The sequence below is a fragment of the Meles meles genome, chromosome 5 (assembly GCF_922984935.1).
Source record: "Meles meles chromosome 5, mMelMel3.1 paternal haplotype, whole genome shotgun sequence".
NCBI classification, from domain to species: Eukaryota; Metazoa; Chordata; class Mammalia; order Carnivora; family Mustelidae; genus Meles; species Meles meles.
Window position 1 is genome coordinate 57,182,606 of NC_060070.1, and position 25,198 is coordinate 57,207,803.

General features: G+C 35.0%; 1 protein-coding gene across 8 annotated transcripts in view; it reads right to left on the reverse strand.

Moving 5' to 3' along the window:
- STXBP5 (syntaxin binding protein 5) overlaps window positions 1–25,198 on the reverse strand; it is a 175,276-nt gene that overhangs the window by 144,703 nt on the left and 5,375 nt on the right. For 6 of the 8 annotated variants that reach the window (XM_046006921.1, XM_046006923.1, XM_046006919.1 and 3 more), the window contains exons 3-4: window positions 7,431–7,512; window positions 3,205–3,305 (exon numbers count right to left, since the gene is read on the reverse strand). In XM_046006921.1, coding sequence (XP_045862877.1) covers window positions 3,205–3,305; window positions 7,431–7,512 — 183 coding nt within the window. Of the gene's footprint in view, window positions 1–3,204; window positions 3,306–7,430; window positions 7,513–7,806; window positions 7,900–12,347; window positions 12,368–25,096; window positions 25,154–25,198 lie in introns of those variants that run through there. The other 2 variants (XM_046006924.1, XM_046006925.1) reach the window with 2 other exon arrangements.

Below are 25,198 nucleotides of genomic sequence, written 5' to 3' on the forward strand. Positions count from 1 at the left end.
AAAACCAAACACACAAAACAGTGAAGTAACATTCCCAATTTCATATAGTTAAATCAAGATATGAGATGTCCAATTTCCATATTTTTTTCCTTAAATACTATAAAGGTGAAATTCTACCAAAATACCCATATTATATAGTACCGAACTATACTCTTAAAAGTAGTTGTGATAGAAAATTTTCATATTCTGTGTATTTTAGCACAATTTTTAAGTCAAAACTAGAAAAAAAATCCACATTATGAAAAAATACAACTTAAATCACTACATATAGTTTCTACTTATAAATTTCTACACTACTAAGAAAATTTAGTTATAAAATATAAGACAATATCATGATAAAACTTAAGTTTAATTATTTTACAATTGTTCAAAATGTAATGAATAGCTACTGATAAATTTTTGTATTTTTCCCACCTTTCCTAGTTTCAGAAGTAAAAATCCAAATAGCATAAAAATGAAATGGAGTAACAGCTACCCTATGACCCAACAATTGCACTACTGGGTATTTACCCCAAAGATACAGATGTGGTGAAAAGAAGGGCTATATGCACCCCAATGTTCATAGCAGCAATGTCCACAATAGCCAAACTGTGAAAAGAGCCAAGAGGCCCTTCAACAGATGAGTGGATATAGAACATCTGGTCCACTGGGTGCCTGGGTGGTTCAAAGGGTTAAGCCTCTGCTTTAGGCTCAGGTCATGATCTCAGAGTCCTGGGATTGAAGCCCACATAGGGCTCTCGGCTCGGCAGGGAGCCTGCTTACCCTTCTCTCTCTCTGCCTGCCTGCCTCTCTGCCTACTTGTGACCTCTCTCTCTCTGTCAAATAAAAAAATAAAATCTTTAAAAAAAAAAAAAAAAGAAGAAGAAGATGTGGTCCATATACACAATAGAATATTAATCAGCCATCACAAAGGAGGAATACCCAACTTTTGTATCAACATGGGTGGGACTGGAGGAGATTACGCTGAGTGAAGTAAGTCAAGCAGAGAAAGTCAATTATCATAAGTTTCACTTACTTGTGGAACATAAGGAGTAACATGGAAGACATTATGAAAAGGAAAGGAAAAGTGAATTGGGGGAAATCGGAAGGGGAGACAAACACGAGAGACTGTGGACTCCCAGAAACAAACTGAGGGTTTTAGAGGTGAGGGGGGTAGGGGGATGGGTGAGCCTGGTGGTGGGTATTAAGGAGGGCACATATTGCATGGAGCACTGGGTATTGTACATAAACAATGAATCTTGGAACACTCCATCAAAAACTAATGATGTATTTTTTTTTTAAATATTTTATTTATTTATTTGACAGAGAGGTCACAAGTAGGCAGAGAGGCAGGCAGAGAGAGAGGGAGAAACAGGCTCCCCGCTGAGCAGAGAGCCCAATGTGGGGCTCGATCCCAGGACCCTGAGATCATGACCTGAGCCGAAGGCAGAGGCTTAAACCACTGAGCCACCCAGGCGCCCCCTAATGATGTATTTTATGATGACAACATAACACAATAAAAAAAAAAGTCTGAACTGCTATGTTCTCAGCAGTCTTTTTAGCTTGCCTATTTTGGAGGGCCACTGTGGCAAAAACCCAGACTTACAAACTGACCTATTTCTATAACCTGAACAGATTAAGATATATCACAAGAGGAATATACTGATCCTTGGATATGCTTGGGGCAGTCTGATGTCTGACTTTCACAGAAGACAGGGCCTAAAGACACTGACCCCCCTGCATTTAGATGCTACACAGACCCAGATTTCTTTTCTTTTTTTTTTGAGATTTTATTTATTTGACAGAGAGAGATCACAAGTAGACGGAGAGGCAGGCAGAGAGAGAGAAAGGGAAGCAGGCTCGCCGCTGAGCAGAGAGCCTGATGCGGGACTCGATCCCAGGACCCCGAGATCATGACCTGAGCCGAAGGCAGCAGCCTAACCCACTGAGCCACCCAGGCGCCCCAGACCCAGATTTCTTAACTTGGGCACATATACATATATACTCACATATGTTCATGCTTCAAGTGCATATATACACACGTATATGTAAATATTCATATATATGCCAAAAAATAGATTCCATAAGCAATGGGGCAGGAGCTATATTTCTTGCTCGTATTTCATGCCAAAGTAAGTTCCATATGAATTACAGATTAAGCATAAAAATGCAAATTTAAGAACACTGTAAGAAAACATGGGAGAATGTTTAATAAAACTAGGGTGAAAAAGGTCTTTCCAATATACAATGGACTATTACTCAGACATAAAAAAGAATAAAATCTTGCCACTTGTAACAACATAGATGGATCTAGAAAGTACAATGCTAAGAGAAATAAATCAGAGAAAGATGGAATACCATATGATTTCACTTATATGTCGAATTTAAAAAACAAAACAAATGAAAAGTGAAAAAAAGACCAAAAAAACACTCTTAACTATAGAGAACAAACTCCTGGTTATCAAAGGGGAGTAGATGGAAGAATGGGTAAAAAAAAACAGGTGAAGAGGATTAAAAGTACATTTATCATGACGAGCACTTATTAATACACAGAATTGCTGAACCACTATATTGTACACCTAAAACTAATGCATCACTCTATGTTAATTATACTGGAATTAAAAAAGAAAAAAAAGGTCTTTCAATCAAAACATAAAACTCACAAGTCATATAAGAGATATCTGTGACCAACTTTTGTACTTCTACAAATTTATCTCAGAGATATACTTGTATAAATGAAGACATATATGTATCATACTATCACAACAAAACAAAATTAACAGCAGACCAAAAATGATATAAATGTCCATTGACGAAGACTAAATTACGGTACTTCCATGTAATAGAATATATCATGTGTTTATGAAAATAACTATGGAAAACTGGCTTGTGCCAATATGAAAAAATCTATCAAATATATTGTTGCGTGAACACAAATTATAGGAAAAATATGTAGTGGCTTCCCTTTTATGCAAAAAAAGGAGAGCTACCTAGAAATATTTCTGACTCTATGCACAAAGTATTATGTGGTTGTCTCTGGAGAGGAAAATGGGTCTGGAAAGGAAGGAATCTTGCTTTTTATTATACATCCTTTGAAGTTCCTGAATTATTTTTCAGATTGTACATAAAGTTTTCACAAAAAAATAAATAAGAATAAAATTCAAAGAAAGTATTTCAAAACGGAATAGCAAATACCTTATACATAGGATAACAGAGAATTCTTACCTTTCTCTGCAAAATTTAAGTGAATGTAGTATAGCAGGTCTCTTTTGACGTAAATTCCATAAATGTAAGGTGTCATCAGCCAAGGCACTCACAAGAGCTCCCTTAAAAATAAAGTATAATATATTTTATATAGAATACATCTTACAAACATTAAAGCTACTAAAGAGCTGCCAAAAAAAAAAAAAAAACTTTCCAAATTTCAAAACTTTCAGCCAATAGATTTAGTTTTGAGAAACATCTGTCTCACTCAAATTCTAAATAGCAGATGTAATACAGTGTGTTATAGGTATATGTAAAAAATACCGAGGGAAATTGGAGGGGGAGATGAACTATGAGAGACTATGGACTCTGAAAATCAATCTGAGGGTTTCGAAGGGGCAGGGGGCAGGAAGTTCGGCCAGCCTGGTCGTGGGTATTGTGGAGGGCACGTATTGCATGGAGCACTGGGTGTGGTGCATAAACAATGAATTCTAGTACACTGAAAAGTAATTAAAAAAATTAAAAATTAAAAAAAAATGTTTTCACTTCTTCAATTTAAAGTATAATTTAGTATCTTATGAACTACAAATATACTAGGATCCAGCTGGATATTATGGTTGATAGCTATGTGAAATTAGAGGTCAAACTATAAGTTACTTGGTCACTATTGTACATCTTCTTGATCAAAAAAAAAAAATTTAATTTTTCCATTTTATTTGGCTTAAGAAAAATTCTTCATAATGTACTACACCTAGATCATAATTCTTCTGCTAGAATGATACAGAAAATAAATATAGCATTCAGCACACTACAACTTCAATATCCAAAGGTTGAACAATCAACTAATTTAGAAAGTTAAAACATCTGATACTACTAAATACTATTCAGTATGGAGAAAAATCTCTGGCCCTGTATGAGAATCAAATGAGGGAGACAAACCATAAATGACTCTTAATCTCACAAAACAAACTGGGGGTTGCTGCGGGGAGGTGGGATTGGGGGAGGGGGAGCGGGCTATGGACATTGGGGAGGGGAAGCGAACCATAAGAGACTATGGACTCTGAAAAACAACCTGAGGGTTTTGAAGGGTCAGGGGTGGGAGGTTGGGGCAACCTGAGGGTTTTGAAGGGTCAGGGGTGGGAGGTTGGGGGAACAGGTGGTGGGTAATGGGGAGGGCACGTTTTGCATGGAGCACTGGGTGTTGTGCAAAAAGAATGAATACTGTTACGCTGAAAAAATAAATAAAATGAGAAAAAAAAAAAAATTTAAAAAAAATTAAAAAAAAAAAAAAAAAAATAGGAGGCTCAGTCTTACCGCTGACCTCACAAACTAGAATTTTCAGAGCAAGGACGTACACAGGTATATTTGTAAAAATGCTCAGAGGTGACCAGGATTAAGAATCTCTAGACTAAAGTTGATTTATTAAGACATGTACGTGTGTTTCCTCAAAGGAGTCAGATTCTTTTCATTTATACTGAGAAAGTAAAATAAAAAAACGCAACATGAAAAATTTATGTTAATTTCAAAAAAGGACTTGCTGTTCTATTCATTTGGGTTATTATGAGAAATTTTAAAATCTCCTTCCTTTAAACTAAGTTTCTCATTTATCAAAGAGGATTAAAATACCTCTGAAAATTTACATTAAATGATCTCTCCAAGTCCTCTCCACTTTCAAAATTCTATGAGGGTTACTCCATGGTGTAATTCCTACTGCTACAACATGACTATCGGAGAGCAGAAATAAAGTCCATATGCTTTCACCAGAAAACATCCTCTTATCGATATCATTTTGAAGCAGAGAAACTCAAAGATTCAGACTATCAAAGATTTGTACTCTTCACTCTTATTTCCACCATAGTCAACTTCTTTCTCAAGTTAGGCACACCATCTTGAAATCTCAAGAAAGAAGAGATGTAGAGCCAGAAGGGCAATAACAGCTGACCACCTCCTATGGTGGCTCCTTTACCTACAAGTGGTCCACTAAATGTAAAAGCAAATAGCTACTCCCAATTGTCAGATTTCTGTAGCGTCCCCAATATTTGTATTTTGCTAAGCATTTTTTAAAAACAGCAACATCATTTTTAAGTACTCAAAATGTAACATTTAAACATGTAAAATAAAAACAGTCATATCCAAGAACTCAATGTTGAATCCTATTGAAAAGAAACCTGCCTGAAATGACAACATAAATTACTTAAGATTTCTAAAAACTTGTATAGGTAATCAATTTGCAATGTTATTTACACTGGTTCATGTACTGCTTTAAGAAATAATCTTAACACAAGTATAAAGATGGAGAATAGGTTAGTGGTTGCCAGGGATTAGGAACTGAGAGGAGGGGGCCCAGTTATAAAGGGGGAGCCTTAAGGAATTTCTTTATGATGATGAAATTGATCTGTATCTTGTTCATAGCGGTCATTACACAAATCTGTATGTGTCATAAAAATGCACAAAACTACACACCCACACGGACACAGGAGTTCATGGTGATGAGATCTAAATAAAGACTTTAGTCTAACTAATGGTAGTATATGGATGTTGTTTTCCCGGTTGATATTATACTATTATTATAATAATGTTACTACTGGGGAATCTACGGGAAGTACACGCAGAACCTCTCTATTTTGAACCTAATGGCCAGTAAAATTATTTCATAACAAAACTTTTTCTTTAAAATAGGAAAAATAATCTTGAGTCCTCATAAATGGGCTCAACAACTTTCTATATTATGATTTCTTTTGAATTTTAACATTTTACAATGCCTATTATACAGTTCTACAGAATTCTGTATTTAAAAAAAAAAAAAAAAAAAAACTTCTGGGGCGCCTCAGTGGCTCAGTGTGTTAATAAGCCTGTGCCTTCCACTCAGGTCATGATCTCAGCATCCTGGAATCGAGTCCCACAGCAGGCTCTCTGCTCAGCAGAGAGCCTGCTTTCCCCTCTCTCTCTGCCTGCTTGTGATCTCTCTCTCTCTGTGTCAAATAAATAAATAAAATTTTAAAAAAAATTCTGACCCTAAAAAACCTACATAATCTAATAATAATACACTAATCATAATAATAATCTAATAGTACACTAATCTTCTGATAAAAACATTTTACAAAAGTTCAGAGGTATCGAGTGTTGACTTTTTCCCCTCTCACATACGTTTAAGAATTTGTTCCATGGAACCTAAGGACCTGAGGGCAAAAAAACATCCACAGACTATCACCACAACTAAAGACAGCAGAGCCTTTTCTGAGGTAATTTCTTTCTTCTAATGACCAGCCTTTCATGCTTGTCACTGCGTACAGAAAACATCTATTCTCAGAGCTGCTCATATTTTAAATTGTTTAACTTTTTATTTTCCTTTTTTTATATTTTATATATATATATATAATTAGTTAATATAGACTGTTATGTTAATTTCAGATGTACAATACAGTGATTCAGCAATTCCATACAACGCCCTGTGCTCATCACAAGTGTGCTCCTTAATCCCTATCACCTATTTAACCTATTCTCTCACCTGCCCTCTGCTAACCATCAGATTGTTCTCTATAGTTTTGACTCCGTTTCTTGGTTTGCCTTTTTTTTTTCCCCTTTGCTTGTTTCTTACATACCACAAGAGTGAAATCACATGGTATTTGTTCTTCTCTGACTGACTTATTTCGCTTAGCATTATACTCTCTTGCTCCAGGTCACTGAAAATGCTCACACTTTTTAAAAACGCGCTCACATTATTTACTCTGCTGATAAAATAGTACTTGTTTCCTGAGCTCCTTTCTAACTTTATACTCAATCAAAACAAAAGACATCATCAGTTACTTCAACCAGTAAGCGACACAACAAGAATTCTGAACAATAACAAGTTTTGTTTTGTTTTTTTAATGGATTTTTGTTTCCTGGTTGTATTTAAAACAAGAGAAGTATATTTTGTTATTTATAATAAACTCAATCTCTAAAAAAATTTTAATATAGATTTTAGTGTTACATAACTTTCAGTATCCAAGAAATAAAATTTAAATGCAGCACCTTGTACCAAGAAGATTTACCTTACACCATTCTATTTGCAACATCTCAAAACATCTTGCATTATTTATGTAACTTCCCATGATGATGGCTTACAATAAACTGCTATTAGCTCTGACCTATAAGAAATTCACTTTTGTTCAAATATTTAAATACGAATGCATGCCAAAAATCTGAAAGACCAAGTGTGGCCCTATTTCATATACAAATAGGACAAATTAAAGCAATTCACTAACCTCATTAATCAGGAACTGAAGTTGGATTACTGCAGCTCCACTGTCATGCTGGCAGTAACATTCTACTCCTGGACGACCAAAGCTGTCATTAATTTCATTAAGGAGTCTACGGTATGTGTGGGCTTTTTATAGCAACTGTTAAATTACATAACAGACTAATAAATATTCCAATGACCTGATATTCAATACAGGCTATTTATTGAGATTAAAATTCAGAATTACATTTATTACACATTAATCTGATCAACTAGCTTCTGCTGATAATCAGAAGTCTCAGAGATTACAAGTCTAAAGAAATAATAACCATTCCTTCTACAAAATAAAAGAACTATCAAAAAAAGCAATATACAGAACATAAAATAGGTTTACACTTTACCCTGGCCCAGGTTTTCTTCTTCCACTTAAAATAAAAAGAGAAAAGGTAGTTGATCTGCAGAGCACCCAATCTTGCCCAAGGCAGCACACAAATCTGAAAAACAGAGACAGGTCATTTTGGAATAATGTTTTTGGAACCAATCTTTTTACTAGCATTTTTCATTCCTATGGTATTTTCAATAGTGTAAGTTAATATAATGAAGAACTATATACCTATGTTAGTAATTATAGCATGATGATGTTATATTACTAATGAATGTACCAATCTTTTATAATAGACCTGAATTCAAAATATGCAAATTGATACAAATTTGCATATAACAGTAAACACACAACATTCTCTGTGTTAGGCATTATATTAAACATGTTATATATATTAACTTATTCAAGTCCCATAATCTATGAAGAATATATAATTTCTCCCCTGTAAACAGATAAGGAGACTGAAGCACAGAGAAATCAAGCAACTTATAAGTCACACAACTAGAAAGCAACAGAGATGAGATTTGTTTTTTGTGGGTTTTTTTTTAAGATTTTTAAATAGTTATTTGACAGAGAGAGACACAGCGACAGAAGGAACACAAGCAGGGGGAGCAGGAGAGGGAGAAGCAGGCTTCCTGCAGAGCAGGGACCCTAGGATCATGACCTGAGCCAAAGGCAGAAGCTTAATGACTGAGCCACCCAGGCGCCCCCAGAGATGAGATTTGAATAAGCATTCTGGCTCCAGAGTCTGTATTCTTAATAATAAGGAATGCCAAATAAAGAACAAAACAAACAAAAACCCAAACACTTAAACAACTTATTAAATGCCAGGCATTCTTACATGCTTTTATCTTCATAAACTAGAAAGAAGAAAGTAGCTATTTTAACATGGTGCTATACTAATCTACTTTTCACTAGTTAATAAATATTAATAGAAAATAAAAAGCTAAATCTAAAACTAAAATGTGATTGGCTTTAATGAAATTATAGCCTTCTTTATAAAAATTCATATTGAGGTATACAGACTATTTCTATATTCTTTTAATACATGTCCTAAGGTTCTTCTTAGGAAAAAATAATCACACCAGAGGTTAAATCCCTATTTTCTATATACTTTTTCCTTCTGATTTCTAAAAGTTTTCTAGGTGATTATTTCTTTTCCATGACTTTTTCATTTTATTACCAGCAACTAATTCTTCTATGATTTCATAAATAGACAAATTGTGCACGTTTAGCCTAGAGTACCCTCTCTGTAAACATCTCAAACTTTTATCATCAGCATCATCAATATTAGTAGTCCTAGTTTTATACCAATTACCCAAATGCACCTAAAGGAAGCTAGATTTCAAATTGTTACTACTGGCACTTGGTAGTGCCAAATCACACCTGATTGGCCAAAGAAATACCTGGATCTATATTCATCCATTTCTTTTGTCAGGATGCCTTTTTAGCCAGGAAAGGGAGTCTAATTCTAATCTCTCCAGCTAAATTATTCTTTCTGGGACCAATTAACATATTCTATAATTCTCATTTTACATGGAGCAAAACTTCTCATCTAACCAGATCAGTAAAACTAATAAAAAATGTGTGCTATTATGAATAATCATAAAAATTCCACTTACCTTATTTTTTTCAGAAATCATACACAATTTTGCTCATCTTGTGATATTATCTTCTTTAAGTATGGATCTATTAACTAGATTCAGAATTATTTTTCTTAAAACATAGCTATGGTGCTCCTGGGTGGCTCAGTTGGTTCAGTGTATGACTCTTGGTTTCAGCACAAGTCCTGACCTCATGGGTCATGGGATCCAGCCCCACAACAGATGCACTCAGTGGGGAGTCTGCTTGAGGATTCCCTCCCTTTGCCCTCCCCTACATGCATGTCCATGTGTGTGTCTGCTCTCTAAAATAAATAAATCTTTAAAAATAAATAAAACATAGCCATAACTATCCAGGTATAAGATTTATAGTTTAATTTTTTATTTAGATTTATTTTTTAAAGATTTTGAGAGCTAGAGACAGCAAGTGAACACATAAGCAGGGGGGAGGGGCAAAGGAAGAAGGAGAAGTAGACCCCTGCTGAGCAGGGAACCCTGATGTGGGACTTGATCCCAGGCCTCTGGGATCAGGACCAAAACCAAAGGTAGCTGCTTAACCAACTGAGCCACCCAGCCACCCAACTTGTTTAATTTTTAAAATGGAACTTTAAAGATAATTGGCAATGCATTCTAAATGAAGCATTCACATGCAATTTTACGATTTCTTTTCTGAATCATTAACTGTTATCCACACATCAGAAAAATTTTAAGTGACTGACTTCATGAAGTCTTCCCAAAGTATTAATCCCGCTTTTTATGTATTTTTAAAAACCCCTCTATTTTGTACTCACATTCTATAGTCTTAGAGTACACTAATTACTAGATTATAGTATCAAATATGATAGGCACAAACAGATGTGGGAATACATAAAACTGATTATTGGTTAAGTAAAAATTTTATAAGCAAATAGATCTACTAATTTGGGCCCACTGGTCTCAAAACTTTTTTTTTAATGATTTGCTTATTTATTTATTTGCCAGAGAGAGAGTGAGAGCAAGCGAGCACCCAGCAGGGCAAGCAGCAGGCATAAGGAGAAGTAGACTCCTTGCAGAACAAGGAGCCCAATGCGGGACTCGATCCAAGGACTCTGGGATCATGACCAGAGTCGAAGGCAGATGCTCAACTGACTGAGCCATCCAGGTGTCCCTGGTCTCAAAACTTAAGTATGTTGTGGGCATCAATCAATATTTTATTCATAGAGACTGCAAAATGTCTGTAAATCCAGGAAGTCAGTTACATGGAGGTCAAGAATGGTGTATTTTTATCTATGCATGTAACTACTCCAGACAAAACTATACTTTTCTATGACATTATTATTAATATAGCCACTTTACTTATACCTAAGATGATAAATACACTTCCTTAATATAAAAAAGAACCACTTTACTATGTACTAACTTTCAGGCTCTGTGTCTTAAAAACACAATTGTACTTAATCCTCATGGGAAGTCTGAGAGGTAATTATTATCCATATTTTACAAATGATAATTCTGATGCTCAAAGAAATGATTTTTCTCAAGATTACTAATGATTCTCCCTTTTCCTTCGGATAAGGTAGTACTATGCTGCAGCCAGCCTTGAAGGATTCTTAATACTACAAAAACCTTATGGATTAGGGGGAAAACTCGTTAAGTCATTATTTCATAATAACAAAAAGTTTAAAATTAAATTTTAAGGAATTGAAGTTCCTTAAATATATAAATATATATTTATATCCATATATAAATATATAATCAAAAGATATTAGTTTGAAAGAATACAAATTCCAGAGCAAGTATTTCTCATTCCTGGCAGTGTATCAGATTTCCAGCTCTACTGCAAATTTACTAATCCCAAATTGCCTGAGAAGCAGCCTGGGTAGGTATCCTTTTTTGTTTTGTTTTTGTAGATGTGCCACAGGAATTTCTGAGGCACAATTGAGAATTAAGACATCTCCTGTCAAGTCAGTTCATATGCCAGCTCCACCGGAACTTGCTGTGACCTGAGGAGAATTATTACACCTCTCTACTTTCTTGTCTATAAAGTACAGATACTAGTTTAGCTTGCAGAGCTGTGGTGAGAAGTAAAACTATTGAGAGTGTACTCCCCAAATGGTACCCACCCATTATCATTATTTAACTAGTATATTCATTACTTTAGAACTAAAGATATCTTATAGTAGACATACCATAATGTAAGAAAACAACTTTGACTATATTAGAGCACTAAACAAACATGTCATAGGTGCAAATATTCATATCTTCTCATATTTTTCTAATGATTACCGCTTCTTGCTTATATGGTTCTTCCTAATATTGTTATTACAGAGTTTTATTAGACAATAGACAAACACTGCAACAAAGTTCTGCTTTATAAATTATTCCTGTTGCAGCTATGTACAAAATGAAGAAAACCCAGAAGAAAACGTTATATACTGAACAATTCTACAAAGATATTTGTTAAAGAAATATTGATTATTATGATGCCTACTCCTTTATATATGCATTAGTCAACTGTAAGACAAAGCCAAATTGTAAGGCTCCACTGACTATTTCTTGGTGTCAACATCTTTTACCTTTTAATTCTGAACACCAATGTACTCTTCTAAAAATAGTGCTATCTGGGGCGTCTGGGTGGCTTGGGGGTTAAAGCCTCTGCCTTTGGCTCAGGTCATGATCCCAGGGTCCTGGGATGGAGTCCCGCATAGCATCGCATCAGGCTCTCTGCTCAGCAGGGAGCCTGCTTCTCTGTCTCTCTCTGCCTGCCTCTCTGCCTACTTGTGATCTCCATCTGTCAAATAAATAAATAAAAGTAAAAAAAAAAAAATAGTGCTATCTTCCTATCATAGATACTTTTAGTCTCCATTTTTTTTTTACCGCTTGCCCATCAAGAGCTAGGTTACCTACCTAATCCTACTAGTTAACTTTGTCTCTGAAATAAACCAATTAATTTATATGGCCCATAACACAGGCCACATACCTTCTGCACAGCTACTTAGGGCTCTTGTCCAGAAAAACACCATCATAATGCCCAAAGAAGAGCTGCAGAAGACAAGCCTAAAACAGGTTGAGAGCAAAGTCTCTGAATGCAAATCTTTTAAGTTTAGACATCATCTAAGTAAGCAACAGTGAAGACAGAAATATTTAAGGAAAAAAATAATATGATGAAACTAGCAATTACTTAAGAATAATCAGGAAGAGACACGTGGGACAGATAGGCAGAAACCAGGACCAAGACCAGTCAAGCCTTTTTTAATATTGTATCATTAAATGCAAATTCAAAACAAACATTCATCCGATTGTCTAAATAGGGTTTTTGTTTTGTTTTTGGAAAATGAGGAAGAAAGGAGGAATTAGGAAGCCTTTAAGTACATCAGTACTGTCACAGTAGTTAAGATTTATTAAACACTTAATATGTGGCAAGTACCATATATATATTAGCTTACAAGAGTACCTCTTCTATAGGCTCTGTTGTTTACCAAAGAGGAAACTGAGGTACAACAAGGCTAAATAATTTGCCCAAGGCCATTCAGCTAGTTAGTAAAGCTGGAGTTTGAACCCAGGCAGTCTAACTCCAGTACACACATATATACATGTGAATACAAATATTTACATATGAATCACCAAGCCTTGCTGCACAAAAAAAAGAGCCAATTTTCACCTGTTGAAAGAGGACTTTAGGGACACCTGGGTGGCTCAGTCAGTTAAGCCTCTGCCTTCAGCTCAGGTCAGGATCTCAGGGTCCTAGAACTGAGTCCAGCGGCTCAGGCTTCTTGCTCAGCAGGAAGCCTTCTCCCTCTGCCTGCTCTGCCTGCTTTTGCTTGCTCACTCTCATTCTGTCTGACAAATAAATTTTTAAAATCTTAAAAAAAAAAGAAAAGAAAATTCAATAGAGAAAGAAAAATGGTTTCAACAAATGGTCTTGGATAACTAGATATCTACATCAGAAAGAATGAATTTGGACCCCTATCTCACACTACATAAAAAATATTGCTCAAAATAGAGATCTAAATTCAAGAGCTAATACTATAAAACTCTTAGAAGAAAACATACATCTTTGTGACCTCAGATAAGGTTGTGACTTCTTAGATATAACCCCAAAAGCATAAGCCACAAAAACAAAAGTAAATTAGATTTCATTAACATGAAAAGCATTTTGTGCTTCAAAGGACATCATTAAGAAAGTGAAAAAAACAGTCCACAGAATAGGAGAAAATATTTGTAAATCATATATATAATAAGGATTTAATATTCAGAATATATAAAGGGCTTTTACATCTGAGTAACAAAAAACAATCCAATTTAAAAATGGAGAAAGGACATGAATAGACATTTCTCAAAAAAAGATACACAAATAGCTAAAATATACATGAAAAGATGCTCAACATCATTAATCACAGGGAAATGCAAATCAAAGCCACAGTGAAATACTACTTCACCTCCTCTACTATGATTACAAAAGATAAGACAAGAGTGTGTACGGATGTGAAGAAATGAGAACTCTCAATTAGTTGGTAGGACTATAAAGTAGTACAACCACTTTGGAAAATAATTGGCAATTCCTCTATGTTAAACAAAGAGTAACCATATGACTCAGCAATTCTACTCTGCGGAATACAAACAAGAGAAATGAAAATATACATATACACAAAGCTTCTACACAAATGTTCACAGCATTATTCCTACTAGCCAAAAAAGAAGAAAACCTGAATGTCTAGTAATTATTGGATAAATAATATGCAGTGTATTTATACAACGAACTATTCAACCATAAAAAGAAAAGAACCACTAAAAATATGGATAAATCTTACGGACACTATGCTAACTAAAGGAGCCAATCATAGAAAACTACATATTATATAATTCCATTTATATATGAAATGTCCACTGTAGATGAATCCATAGAAATAGAAAGTAAGTAAGTGGTTGTGAAAGACTGGGTGGAAAGTGTGAAGCAGAGTAAATGCTAAACAGGTATGGGTTTTTTTTTTTACTGAGATAAAGAAAATATTCAGAAGTTCAGAATGCTGATGATTGCATAACTCAATGGATATAATGAAAAGCCCAGAACCATACACGTTAAAAGGGTAAATTTTATGGTATTGAAAAGTACCTCAGTAAAACTGTTATTTAAAAAAAAAAAAAAGGAGAATCAACTTGTATGAATGATGAATGATAATACAAATAAGGAAAAACAAAAGAATTTAAGGCCAAAAATGACTGCAATTATTAATGAAACAAATTAAACATTATATTCTTAAATAAAGTTTTAAAAATCCCTTTTATCTAGGATTAAAAATATCTGTCACAAGCAACGAATTTAACTATTTAGCAACTTAACTGAAATGCAGCATAGTAAGAGGTTAAAAAAAAAATCACACTACAGTTTAGTATTTTTGCAATTAAGCTCCTTATTTCCTTTTCTTTTGCACTCAATTTTTAAATATTTTTATTTCATTCAAGATTTAAACACAGGAAGTATTTAATAGATGATACACAACAGATAAAACCCTTGAAAAGCCTTTAAAATTCCATGAATCTATAAGCTCAGCCTATTCCTTTTACCTTCCAATCTCTTGTTAGGCTGGTATTACAATCACAGCAACAGTTCCTCTGTTTATTCTGCCCCTGGATTTCTACCATCCTGTCAGCAAAGTAGCATAAAAAAATAGTCAAAGAAGTAGGGGCACCTGGGTGGCTCAGCGGGTTAAAGCTTCTGCCTTCGGCTCAGGTCATGATCCCAGGGTCCTGGGATCGAGCCCCGCGTCGGGCTCTCTGCTTAGCTGGGAGCCTGCTTCCTCCCCCCTCTCTCTCTCTGCCTGCCTCTCTGCCTACTTGTAATCTCTATCTGTCAAATAAATAAATCTTAAAAAAAAAAAAAAAATAGTCAAAGAAGTAAGCAAGGGACCCCAGCCAGTGGTAAGTTCTGTGAGTACAGCTTCTAGGCAAGTTTTCACTACTCTCGCTACCACTGTATATTGCACGCATATTTTGGCAACCTCTGCTTTTATGAAGAATGAGATAATATCAAGACAGTATATATTTAATAAATTATTAAGATTTTTAAGGATCATATATATTCTCAGAGAATCTGTTCATCAATTCCTGTCAACAAAAAAAAAGGGCAAAGAAAGTACTGCCATTATTCCAACCTATACAGAAGTGACACATCAATTTTCCAAACTAGGAATGTAAGACTGGAATACATATAAAATGGAAAGCAAGTGGAGAACTTTGATATGCTGTGCAGTTTCTAAAAATACATTTATGTTCTGCAAAGTTTAAAGATGAGAATACAGATAACTGAACTTTTCATGAACTCATAAGTGACTAATAAATTATCCTAAAGTATTATACATTTAATTATATAATATTGTGTAAAAGGAACTTTCATTGAACATATATTCTGCTAGCAAACCAAGAACGACTTTGAAGGGTAAACTGTTGTTCCTCCCTGATTAAAATTATCCATTATAAACCCTGATGATTTCCACTAACTTGTTACCATTTATTTTACTGCATTCTTACACTTTTAGCAAGCAGAGTAACTCACATCTCTACTAAGGCTTCAAGGTGCTGCTACTTTCAATCAGCTTAATACCCTGAATAAAAGCTCAGTGGATTTTTATTTTTAATGGCTTACATCTTGAAGAAACTTAATCATAATGTGATTACTTTCAATAACAAAGTTAAAATCTAAAGACCACCATAATGTGGTCAAAGAATACTGATGAAAGCACTCTAAAAATGAAGAAGAGGAGCTTTAGCATCAGACCAACTCCACCATTTAGTGTGAACATAAACAACAATCATTGAGCAGCTGAGAGATTTCATTTCTGTTATTCTACATTATAAGAAATAAGTGACAGTCAACAAAAAAAAGATGCAGTACTTCATACATTTACCCGACTCAAAAAAATGGAAATATTTCAAATGATCTGTGATAAATAAGACAACCTATGTGCAGCTGCAGTTTTCTCATCTGAGATTGCTTCACCTGCCTCCTCCACCTGATCAGTGTGACAACAACCTACCTGCAAGACTTCAGAGGTTGAAGACTCAAAGGGGACCCAGTCATGAATGGAGAGCAGGGAATCCTTAACACTTTAGTGAGTTTTGCATCCAAGAGCTCCCCCAGGTTCCCACAGCAAATATCTGAGAAAAATCCCCTCCTGCTCCAGCAATGGGTGGGGAAAAGCAATGATTTTTAAATACACTGGAGCATTCTGTTCTTAACAAGACTTTCCCTCAGGAGAAAGTAATGGGAGCCTAACCAGCTGGGAGTTTATCAGAGCTGAACTGATGAGGCGGAAGGGAAATACCCAACTCCAACCCACTCTAGCCATCCTAACTTGCCTGGGGGAGGGGCTGAATCACAAGAATCAATTGTGAGTTTCACAGTTCAGAAGCTCTGGCTCACTAAAAGACTAAGACCTAATCATAGGACAACAGAATACTTCTCCTCCCCTCACACCTTACCACCAAAAATGAATCTAGATACAAACCTTGCACTATTCACAAAAAATTAACTCAAAATTAATCACAGACTAAATGTGAAATGCAAAACTATAAAACTCCTAGGAGATAACATAGAAGAAAACTTAGATGACCCTGGGTATGACAATGACTTTTTCGGTACAACATCAAAAGCACAATCCCTGAAAAAAAAAAAAAATTGATAAGCTGGACTTCTTTAAAATAAAAGCCTGTGCTCTGTAAAACACAAGGTCAAGAGAATGAGAACACAGGCCATAGACTTGGAGAAAATATTTAGAAGACTGAGACCCAAAATATAAAAAGAACTCTTAAAACTCAACAAGAAGAAAATGAGTGATCCAACTCAAAAATGGGCCATAGACATTAACAGACACCTCACCAAAGACATACAAATAGCAAACAAGCATATGAAAAGATGCTGTATAACGTCACCAGAGAAATGCAAACTAAAACAAGAAGTTACTGCTACAAACTTAACAAAATAGCCAATATCCATAACTGACAATATCAAATGCTGATAAAAATGGGAGATCAAGAGAACTCCTGTTCACTGCTGGTGTGAATGCAAAATGGTATGGCTACTCTGGATGACAGTCTGGTAGTTTCTTATAAAACCAAACATACTCTTATCATACATACAATCTAGTAACCGCACTTGTTGGTATTTACCCAAAGCAGCTAAAAGCTTATATACACACAAAAACCCGCACAGGGATATTTGTAGCTGCTTCATTTATAATTGCCAAAACTTGCAAGGAATCAATCTACCCTTCACTAGGTGAAGGGATAACCAAACTGTAGTCATCCAGGCAATGAAATATTATTCAGCATTGAAAAGAAACTATCAGCCATGAAAAGACACAGAGCAAAAGTTAAAAAGTGAAAGAAGTGGATGTGAAAGGGCTACAAACTGTATGATCCAACTACAGGGACATTCTGGAAAAGGCAAAATCCTGGAGACAATAGGAAGATAATTGGTTACCAGGAGTTGGGGATTGCGGGGCAAGAAGAGATGAATAGGTGGAACACAGAGGATTTTAGGCAATGAAACTATACTGTATGATACTGTATGGTAGATACATGTCATATATTTGCCAAAACCCATAGTATGCATAACATCAAGAGTGAGCCTTAATATAAACCATGGACTTTGGATGATAACGGGTCTGTGTTGGTTATTCAGTTATAACAAATGTCCCACTCTGGTGGAGGAAGTTGATAATGGAGGGGGTATGCTGAACACAGGGAAATGTGGGAAATCTCTGTACCTTCTGCTGAGCCCAAATACTTCTCAGAAAATAGTCTATTTTAAAAATTAATGTTTTAATAAATTAAGTTAGCTACATCTTCATGATTACAAGGGTGGACATAATTTTACTGCTGACTCACAATTTTAACATTCTGCTAGTCTGCTATTTAAGCAAAACTATAATGTGTACTATTTCTGCAGTAAAAATGTAATAAAATGTTAAAAATAACTATGAAAGATGCATAGATCAACATTAAAACCTTCCTTAATGCAACATAACTATTTACAATAAACTTCCAATGGTATTTGAAAAATTATGTCAGTGAACTGCTTCCTTTTCATGTGAATGAAAGGAATATCAAAACAAACAAGTAACTACCATATCCAGACTAACTCATATTATTCACTGAGTTGAAATAGGCCTCTAGTTACCTCTTCCACTATTATTTTTGGTAAGAATTTTTTATTATTGGTAAACAAATTAGAGTTGTTGAAAAAATATTCATTCTTACTATTCCTTGTTTTGGAGTTAGGATTTTCTCTAAAGGAGTCAAAGTGAGTTATATGTATTATCACAGGCAATTATTTAGAATAGATTTTGATATATAAATTACTTTGGAATGAATCACTTGCTCACTCTACAAGAAATATAGACAGACACAGTGGTCTGGGTTAGAGAAACAAGAAACAATGTGCATTCTGACATATCAGGTAAAAACAGTCTTTTATCCCAGCATCCATTCTCAGATGCTTAATGGCTAAGCTCTTTTCTCAAGTATGGCAAAGTGAATTTTTTTTTTTTTTTAAAGATTTTATTTATTTATTTGACGGAGAGAGAGATCACAAGCAGGCAGAGAGGCAGGCAGAGAGAGAGGAGGAAGCAGGCTCCCTGTGGAGCAGAGAGCCTGATGCGGGGCTCGATCCCAGGACCCTGAGATCATGACCTGAGCCGAAGGCAGCGGCTTAATCCACTGAGCCACCCAGGCGCCCCATGTCAAAGTGAATTTTAAAAGAAAAATACAACCTATTATGAAAAATACAGTACAGAGACTGAATAGATGGAAAAGTCTGCTCCACTTTTTCTCCTTTTCAAAAGACAAAAAGAAAAAAAATACACAAAAGGAAAGCAATTTAGCAGAAAGTACTGCAATAGCTGATGCCACTAGATATACAGTCACCTCTGGCAGAGTACTGCTGTGAAAAAGCAGAGGTACAGCTCTTACAAGAAAAGATTATGTACTTTCAAGAAAGGGTAAGATTAATCACTCCTCAATAGACAACCTCACCAAGAAAACTTCAAAAATTCTAGACAGCACTTACTGAAAGGGAAACACAAACAAAACTTAAACTAGGGATATACAAAATCCCTACTTTAAAATTTTAAAAAATCTCATTATTTAAACGGTAACTACCATACAGTTTCTAAGACTATATATTTTACAAGTAACATGTGCTAAGCAAACCTTAATTTTCAAATGAAGAATTATTTAAGACCAGAAATATTAGCTACTTTTTAGTTAAAACCCCTTTGTATTTTCCATTCTAAGGGAATCTAAGTTACTCTAGAACAGCATTCATTTTTAATATTATTTATTATTTAAAGTAGGCTCCACACCCAATGTGGGGCTTGAACTCACAACCCTAAGATCAAGAGTCATATGCAATACCGACTGAGCCAGCCAGGAGGCCCTCAACATTCATTTTTAAATCACAGCATCAGTAAAGAAATATACTGAGCATGTCTTCATTTATTTGTCTTGGGTAACAACTTCCAAAAGAACTAACACCAGTTAGAGAAACGGAATCAAGTAGAAATTAGCCTTATTTACTGAATAAAATACTCTTACTTAATGCTACTTGAAAATGATGTAGTGAGCAACTATAAAAATTTTTCAAAAAGCAGATCTGATTTCAGTTTTCAATTAAAGTATCACACATTCTTCCCAAGGGACATGCAATATATCCAACTCTGAAGAAGGTAACCATGCACCTGAATTTGCTTCTAGGAACTTTATGAGTTTTCTTTTTTTTTTTAATACATTATTTTTCAGGTTGTTTTCTTTCACAAATGAAAATTGGTTATTTTGTAATCAAAATTTGCATAATTACAAAATTGCAATATTTAAGTAAAATGCTTACATTCACTTTTATCTTTAAAATTTCTCTATCTATGAGAGCCTAAGTGGCTCAATCAGTTAAGCATCTGTCTTGAGCTCAGGTCATGATCCCAGGGTCTTGGGATCCAGAGCCCCAAGTTAGGCTCCAGGCTTGACAGGGAGCCTGCTTCTCCCTCTCCTTCTGCCCCTCCCCTCTGGCTTGTGCACTCTCTCACACTCTCTCAAATAAATAAATAAAATCTTAAAAAAAATAAAGTATCTATATAAATGTATCTACATTTCTATATAATATTAATGAAAATATTGAAAGCTACAAATGCAAACATTTTTAAGTAATATTAGGTAGTAAAGGTCTCAAACAAGCTGAATATTTTATCAACAGAAGTGATTACTGAACTGCCCCTGTAAGATACCTAATTAAGCATATTATCATATTAACCCCATCCAAAAAAAAGCCTCTTCCATAGGACAAAAAATATTTAAAGAAGTAATTTAACCTGGCATACAGAAGTACTATATATCATTTAGAATTACTAATTTTTTCTTAAACCATTTTCCATTTATGACTAAAAGGCTAAACTTAAACTGATAAGTTTCAAAAATTATACTTGTATTAACTACAAAAATGCCTGTAGTGGTTCCTTCCTGAGCATTCCTCACCACTATGGATTTAAAAGCAAGGCAGCCTGATGAATTAAAACAGGGATTTTAAACTGGCAAACTTTAGCTTGTGGGCCAAATGCAGTCCATTGCCCGTTTTTATAAATAAAGTTTTATTAAAACACATCTATACTCCTTCCTTCACATATTGTCTGCGGATGCTTTTGTGCCACATTGGCCGAATTGAATAGTTGTGTCAGAAACTAAAAAGCTAATATATTTACTATCTAGCCCTGATTCCTAAACTAAGAATCTAGATCTTCATTACTTTAAATGCATACAAGAGCACACACACCCATCTTCTATATGGTATTTAGTAGAGAACATATTAAGTTAATCATTTAAGACTGTGTGTTCCTGGGGCACCTGGGGTCGCTCAGTCTGTTAAGCAGCCACTCTCTGGTGCTGATCTCAGGGTCCTGAGATGAAGCTACCTGTGGCACTCCACACTCAACAGGGAGTCTGCTTCAGAATTCTCTCTCCCCCTCTGTCTCTTCTAGAATAGATAAATCTTAAAAAAAAAAAAAAGACTTTGTGTTCCTTCTGTTGTGCTGTTTATTTATTCTGTTGTGATTTTAGAATTATATACCAACTACTGTCCAGTTTCTGGACTCTTGGTTAAGCAAAGGATGCTGGTTAACTGTTTTGCATCACTTTAAACTCCACCGTATCTTCTCATTTGAGGTAATGTTTCTGAAAGTTTGTTTTAAAAGAAAATACCACTCAATATTATAGCTATAAATGTCTACATATTACTTATAAAGAAGGGTAATGTGGAAATGCTGAATTAAAAGAAAGATGGCTACATGGGTGGAACTGGGGAAGGAATTAAATCAAATACATAATCACAAAGATAAAGGCACTGACCTTTAAAGGTAAGAATTACTTTAACAGGGGAAAAGTATTCTAGATTGAAGGAATCACTAAACAAATGGCCCTCTGTGGAACAGGAAGTAGTAAGAAGTAAACTGTGTCAACAATTCTTTCCCCTACTTATCCTCCACAGCCAAAAAAGAAACAGTTATGCAGTAAACAAACTAGTGTCCAAAATTTCTTTAAAATGAAACACGAGAGTAAGAGATTCAAGCAACTAGGATTACTAAATCCAAAAGTGGGTAACTATATTAATAAAAAGCATTCAAACATACAAGGTGATACATAGTAAGATGCCCTTTTGTATTATGTATTATTCTGCTATATTCTCAACAGATTTGTTTAGGTCAAACTAAAAACATTTCATTATCTGTAATCCCAAGACACCGTATACCTCCTAATGATTATATAATGCCAAATCACTGCAGGAAGTTCTCATTTATACATTATAAAACAAAACAATACTGAAACTCATTATTAATTTTCTTCTTATAAATAATGTGTCACCTCCAACACATGAAGTTAAAGCCAAACAAAAACAACCAAAGCTTACCTTTCATTTAGTGATACCCCTACAGTCCAATTATCTACATGTACATTACTAGTTACTACTCCAAGTAACTAAACAATTACCAAATTTAGCACTCAACTTATATACCAGCAATTCAATAGTCTCTATGTTAAATCTCTTATATAAAAATTAATAAAATCGTGTGACTAGGAACTGTGAAAATTATTAATGGGAAACCTCACTAAAATAGAAGTTGGGAGGTTTTCTCAGAGGAGTTCTCATGCCCCTACCGCTTGTGGTTAGTTGCAGAGCTAAAAGGAAGAAATGGACTTGACCATGCAGTGGATACTACTCTATCACTCCAGCCAGAGGAGGCAACACTTTCCTCATCACCTCCCCAGGCAACAGCTACACCAATGAGAAGCCACCACACTTTGAACTCCTGGTTTACTCAAATGGACTGATACTTCCTAACTGCCTTCCCAACTTACCCCATTTCTCCTTAAGAAAGGGTCCTGTCCTTTGTTCCCTGCACTTGCCTGAGTTTTTCAGCAGCTAGTTTGTTCCAGGTTGCAGTTCATCTGCTACTGGTAAAAAACTGAGTTTTACTTTATTAATTTTGTGTAATTTCATTTTGATTTTATATCCTTACTATTTACACCCAAGAAAGGAAAGAAAATAGACTCAGTTAACAGTATTTTTAAAATACCCACGTTTCCTATGTCATAATGAGACTTTATCTGTTATACAATAAAAATGCAATAACCTAGTATCTTAAGTATTCAAGGTGAGTTGTATTTCAACAATGAAAAAAAGTGCATGTTTTTCATATACTTTTTCCTGCTCCCTTTTGTAAACAAACATTTACATTTGTGTAGCTACAGACTTGGATTTTGAATGCAATCAATGGATACAAAGTAAAGGACCCTACAATGGGATGGAGTCTAGTACTTTATCCTCTTTAACAGGTACTCAGAACAATCAATCAGAAGATGGCTCTAGACAGAACTGATTCAAAGCATTCTCAAATCTTCCACAGAAAAAGGAACTCTAAGATCCTAGAGCTGGAAAGACTCCAGATATCATGCATCCCAATTTCCTCATTGTACAGGAAAGGAGACTGAAGCCCAGACTAAATTTTAGCTAGCTTAACGAAAATTAGTTTGAAGACTAGAACACAAATCTTCTAAAGATAAAATGATCCTTTGAAAATTCCTTTACCTTTTCCCTTCAGGACGGCAAAGTCATGTTATGATTTTAAAGGTAAATGATACTAAAAAACAAATGGAAAACATAGAATACCAAACAAAAAATCCATCTACTCACAGAAGAAAGGCTTACTAAGCAGACTTGATTCCCTACTAATTTTCAGTTCCATTCAGATTCTATCAGACCTTGTTTCCCTCAAAAAGAAATTCACTGCAAAGTAACTGCTTCTAGGCAGGCATCGTTTCTAAAGTAAAACTGCCTATTCCTCCCGCTGCAGTAGTTCATGCTGAGAATCACAACCTACTGCTGACACAGTACTCATTCTTCCTTTTATACAAAGTCCTCTTTAATAAAGAGCTAAGAGTTGAGAAGTAAAAGTATTTCAAAGTCCTTGTTTCTCCTCTGGAGCTAGAATTCCAAATGACTAGAATTCTTCCATGGACAAAAATGATGGCAGCGGAGAAGAGGAGATAAAAATCTGGCTTAATTGTAGCTAAAATTTCACTTTTAACTATTTCACTTTGAACTAATCTGAACAAAAATCAGATTCCTAAATTTTTCCAATACTGTAATTGTTCTCCAAATAAAAGTGCTAAGCAGCAAGTCAAACATTCTAATGCTATCTTACAAGTGCAAAATTACTAAACATTTACTGCCTACTGTGCCCAAGAAACTTTCACATAGATTATCCCATTACATCTCAATAGAAATTTTGCAACCTTGTGACTGAGAAGAACGGGCCATTTCAATCACTCAAGGAAAAAAAGAACAGTACTTTTTCAAGATTTTTTGAAACGCCTGCATTAGCTACAAAAATAAATGAAATTAAGGCACTCTTATAGTTCCTGACACCTAGTTGCCTCTCAACAAGTATCTGCTGAAATGAAGTAATGAAGGACCTGAGTATTAAAACTACAGAAAAACTTTCAAAATATCATATATTGAGTATTCACCAAACTGTCTCTGCATGGCCTTAAAAGCTACACATATGCATTACTGCATTTAATCGTGATGCTAACCTCATGACCTCGGTAAGATTATTATCCTATTTAACTGGTGAACAACCTGGGCTAAGTCCAGTGGAACACTTGGAACTATGTGAGGCTAAGCTGCCATACTGACAGCAGGGGCAACCCTGGCATTTAGTACGTAGAAGCTAGAGATATTAAATGGCTTGCAATGTGCTGGATAAACCCACTGAATTATCCAGTTCAAAATGCTACCACTACTGAGAGACACTAATCAACATAACTCAGGTTAACATTCAAGATTCTCTATCAACTGGCTTGTATTTCCGTCTCCAACTCAATTAGCATCACTATTCCAAAATGTCTCTTTAGTACTCCTCTCAACTATCATAATGCACTTTTCTACTGTTGCCCATACTGTTTGCCTAGAATAATTTTCCCAGTCTGTCTTCCCTATTACTCTATGTGATCCCCATCTAGTAATGTGGCATCAAATGTAATGACTTTACCTGCAATCTGACTTTGCAGAATGTCAGTAAAGTCCTAAATAATACTCTAAATTCAATTGTTTAACTAGTTTGGTCTTTTAGTTAGGGCTGGAAACTTTCTGAAGCATCACATTCTCCATTTTTTTTGAATACTCACCTAGAACAATATACAGCCACTGGGAATTACAGAATTGTTTCTTGAAGAATACAGCATCTTCATTTTAAAAGGGGGGGTTAAAAAAAAATATTGAAAGACACC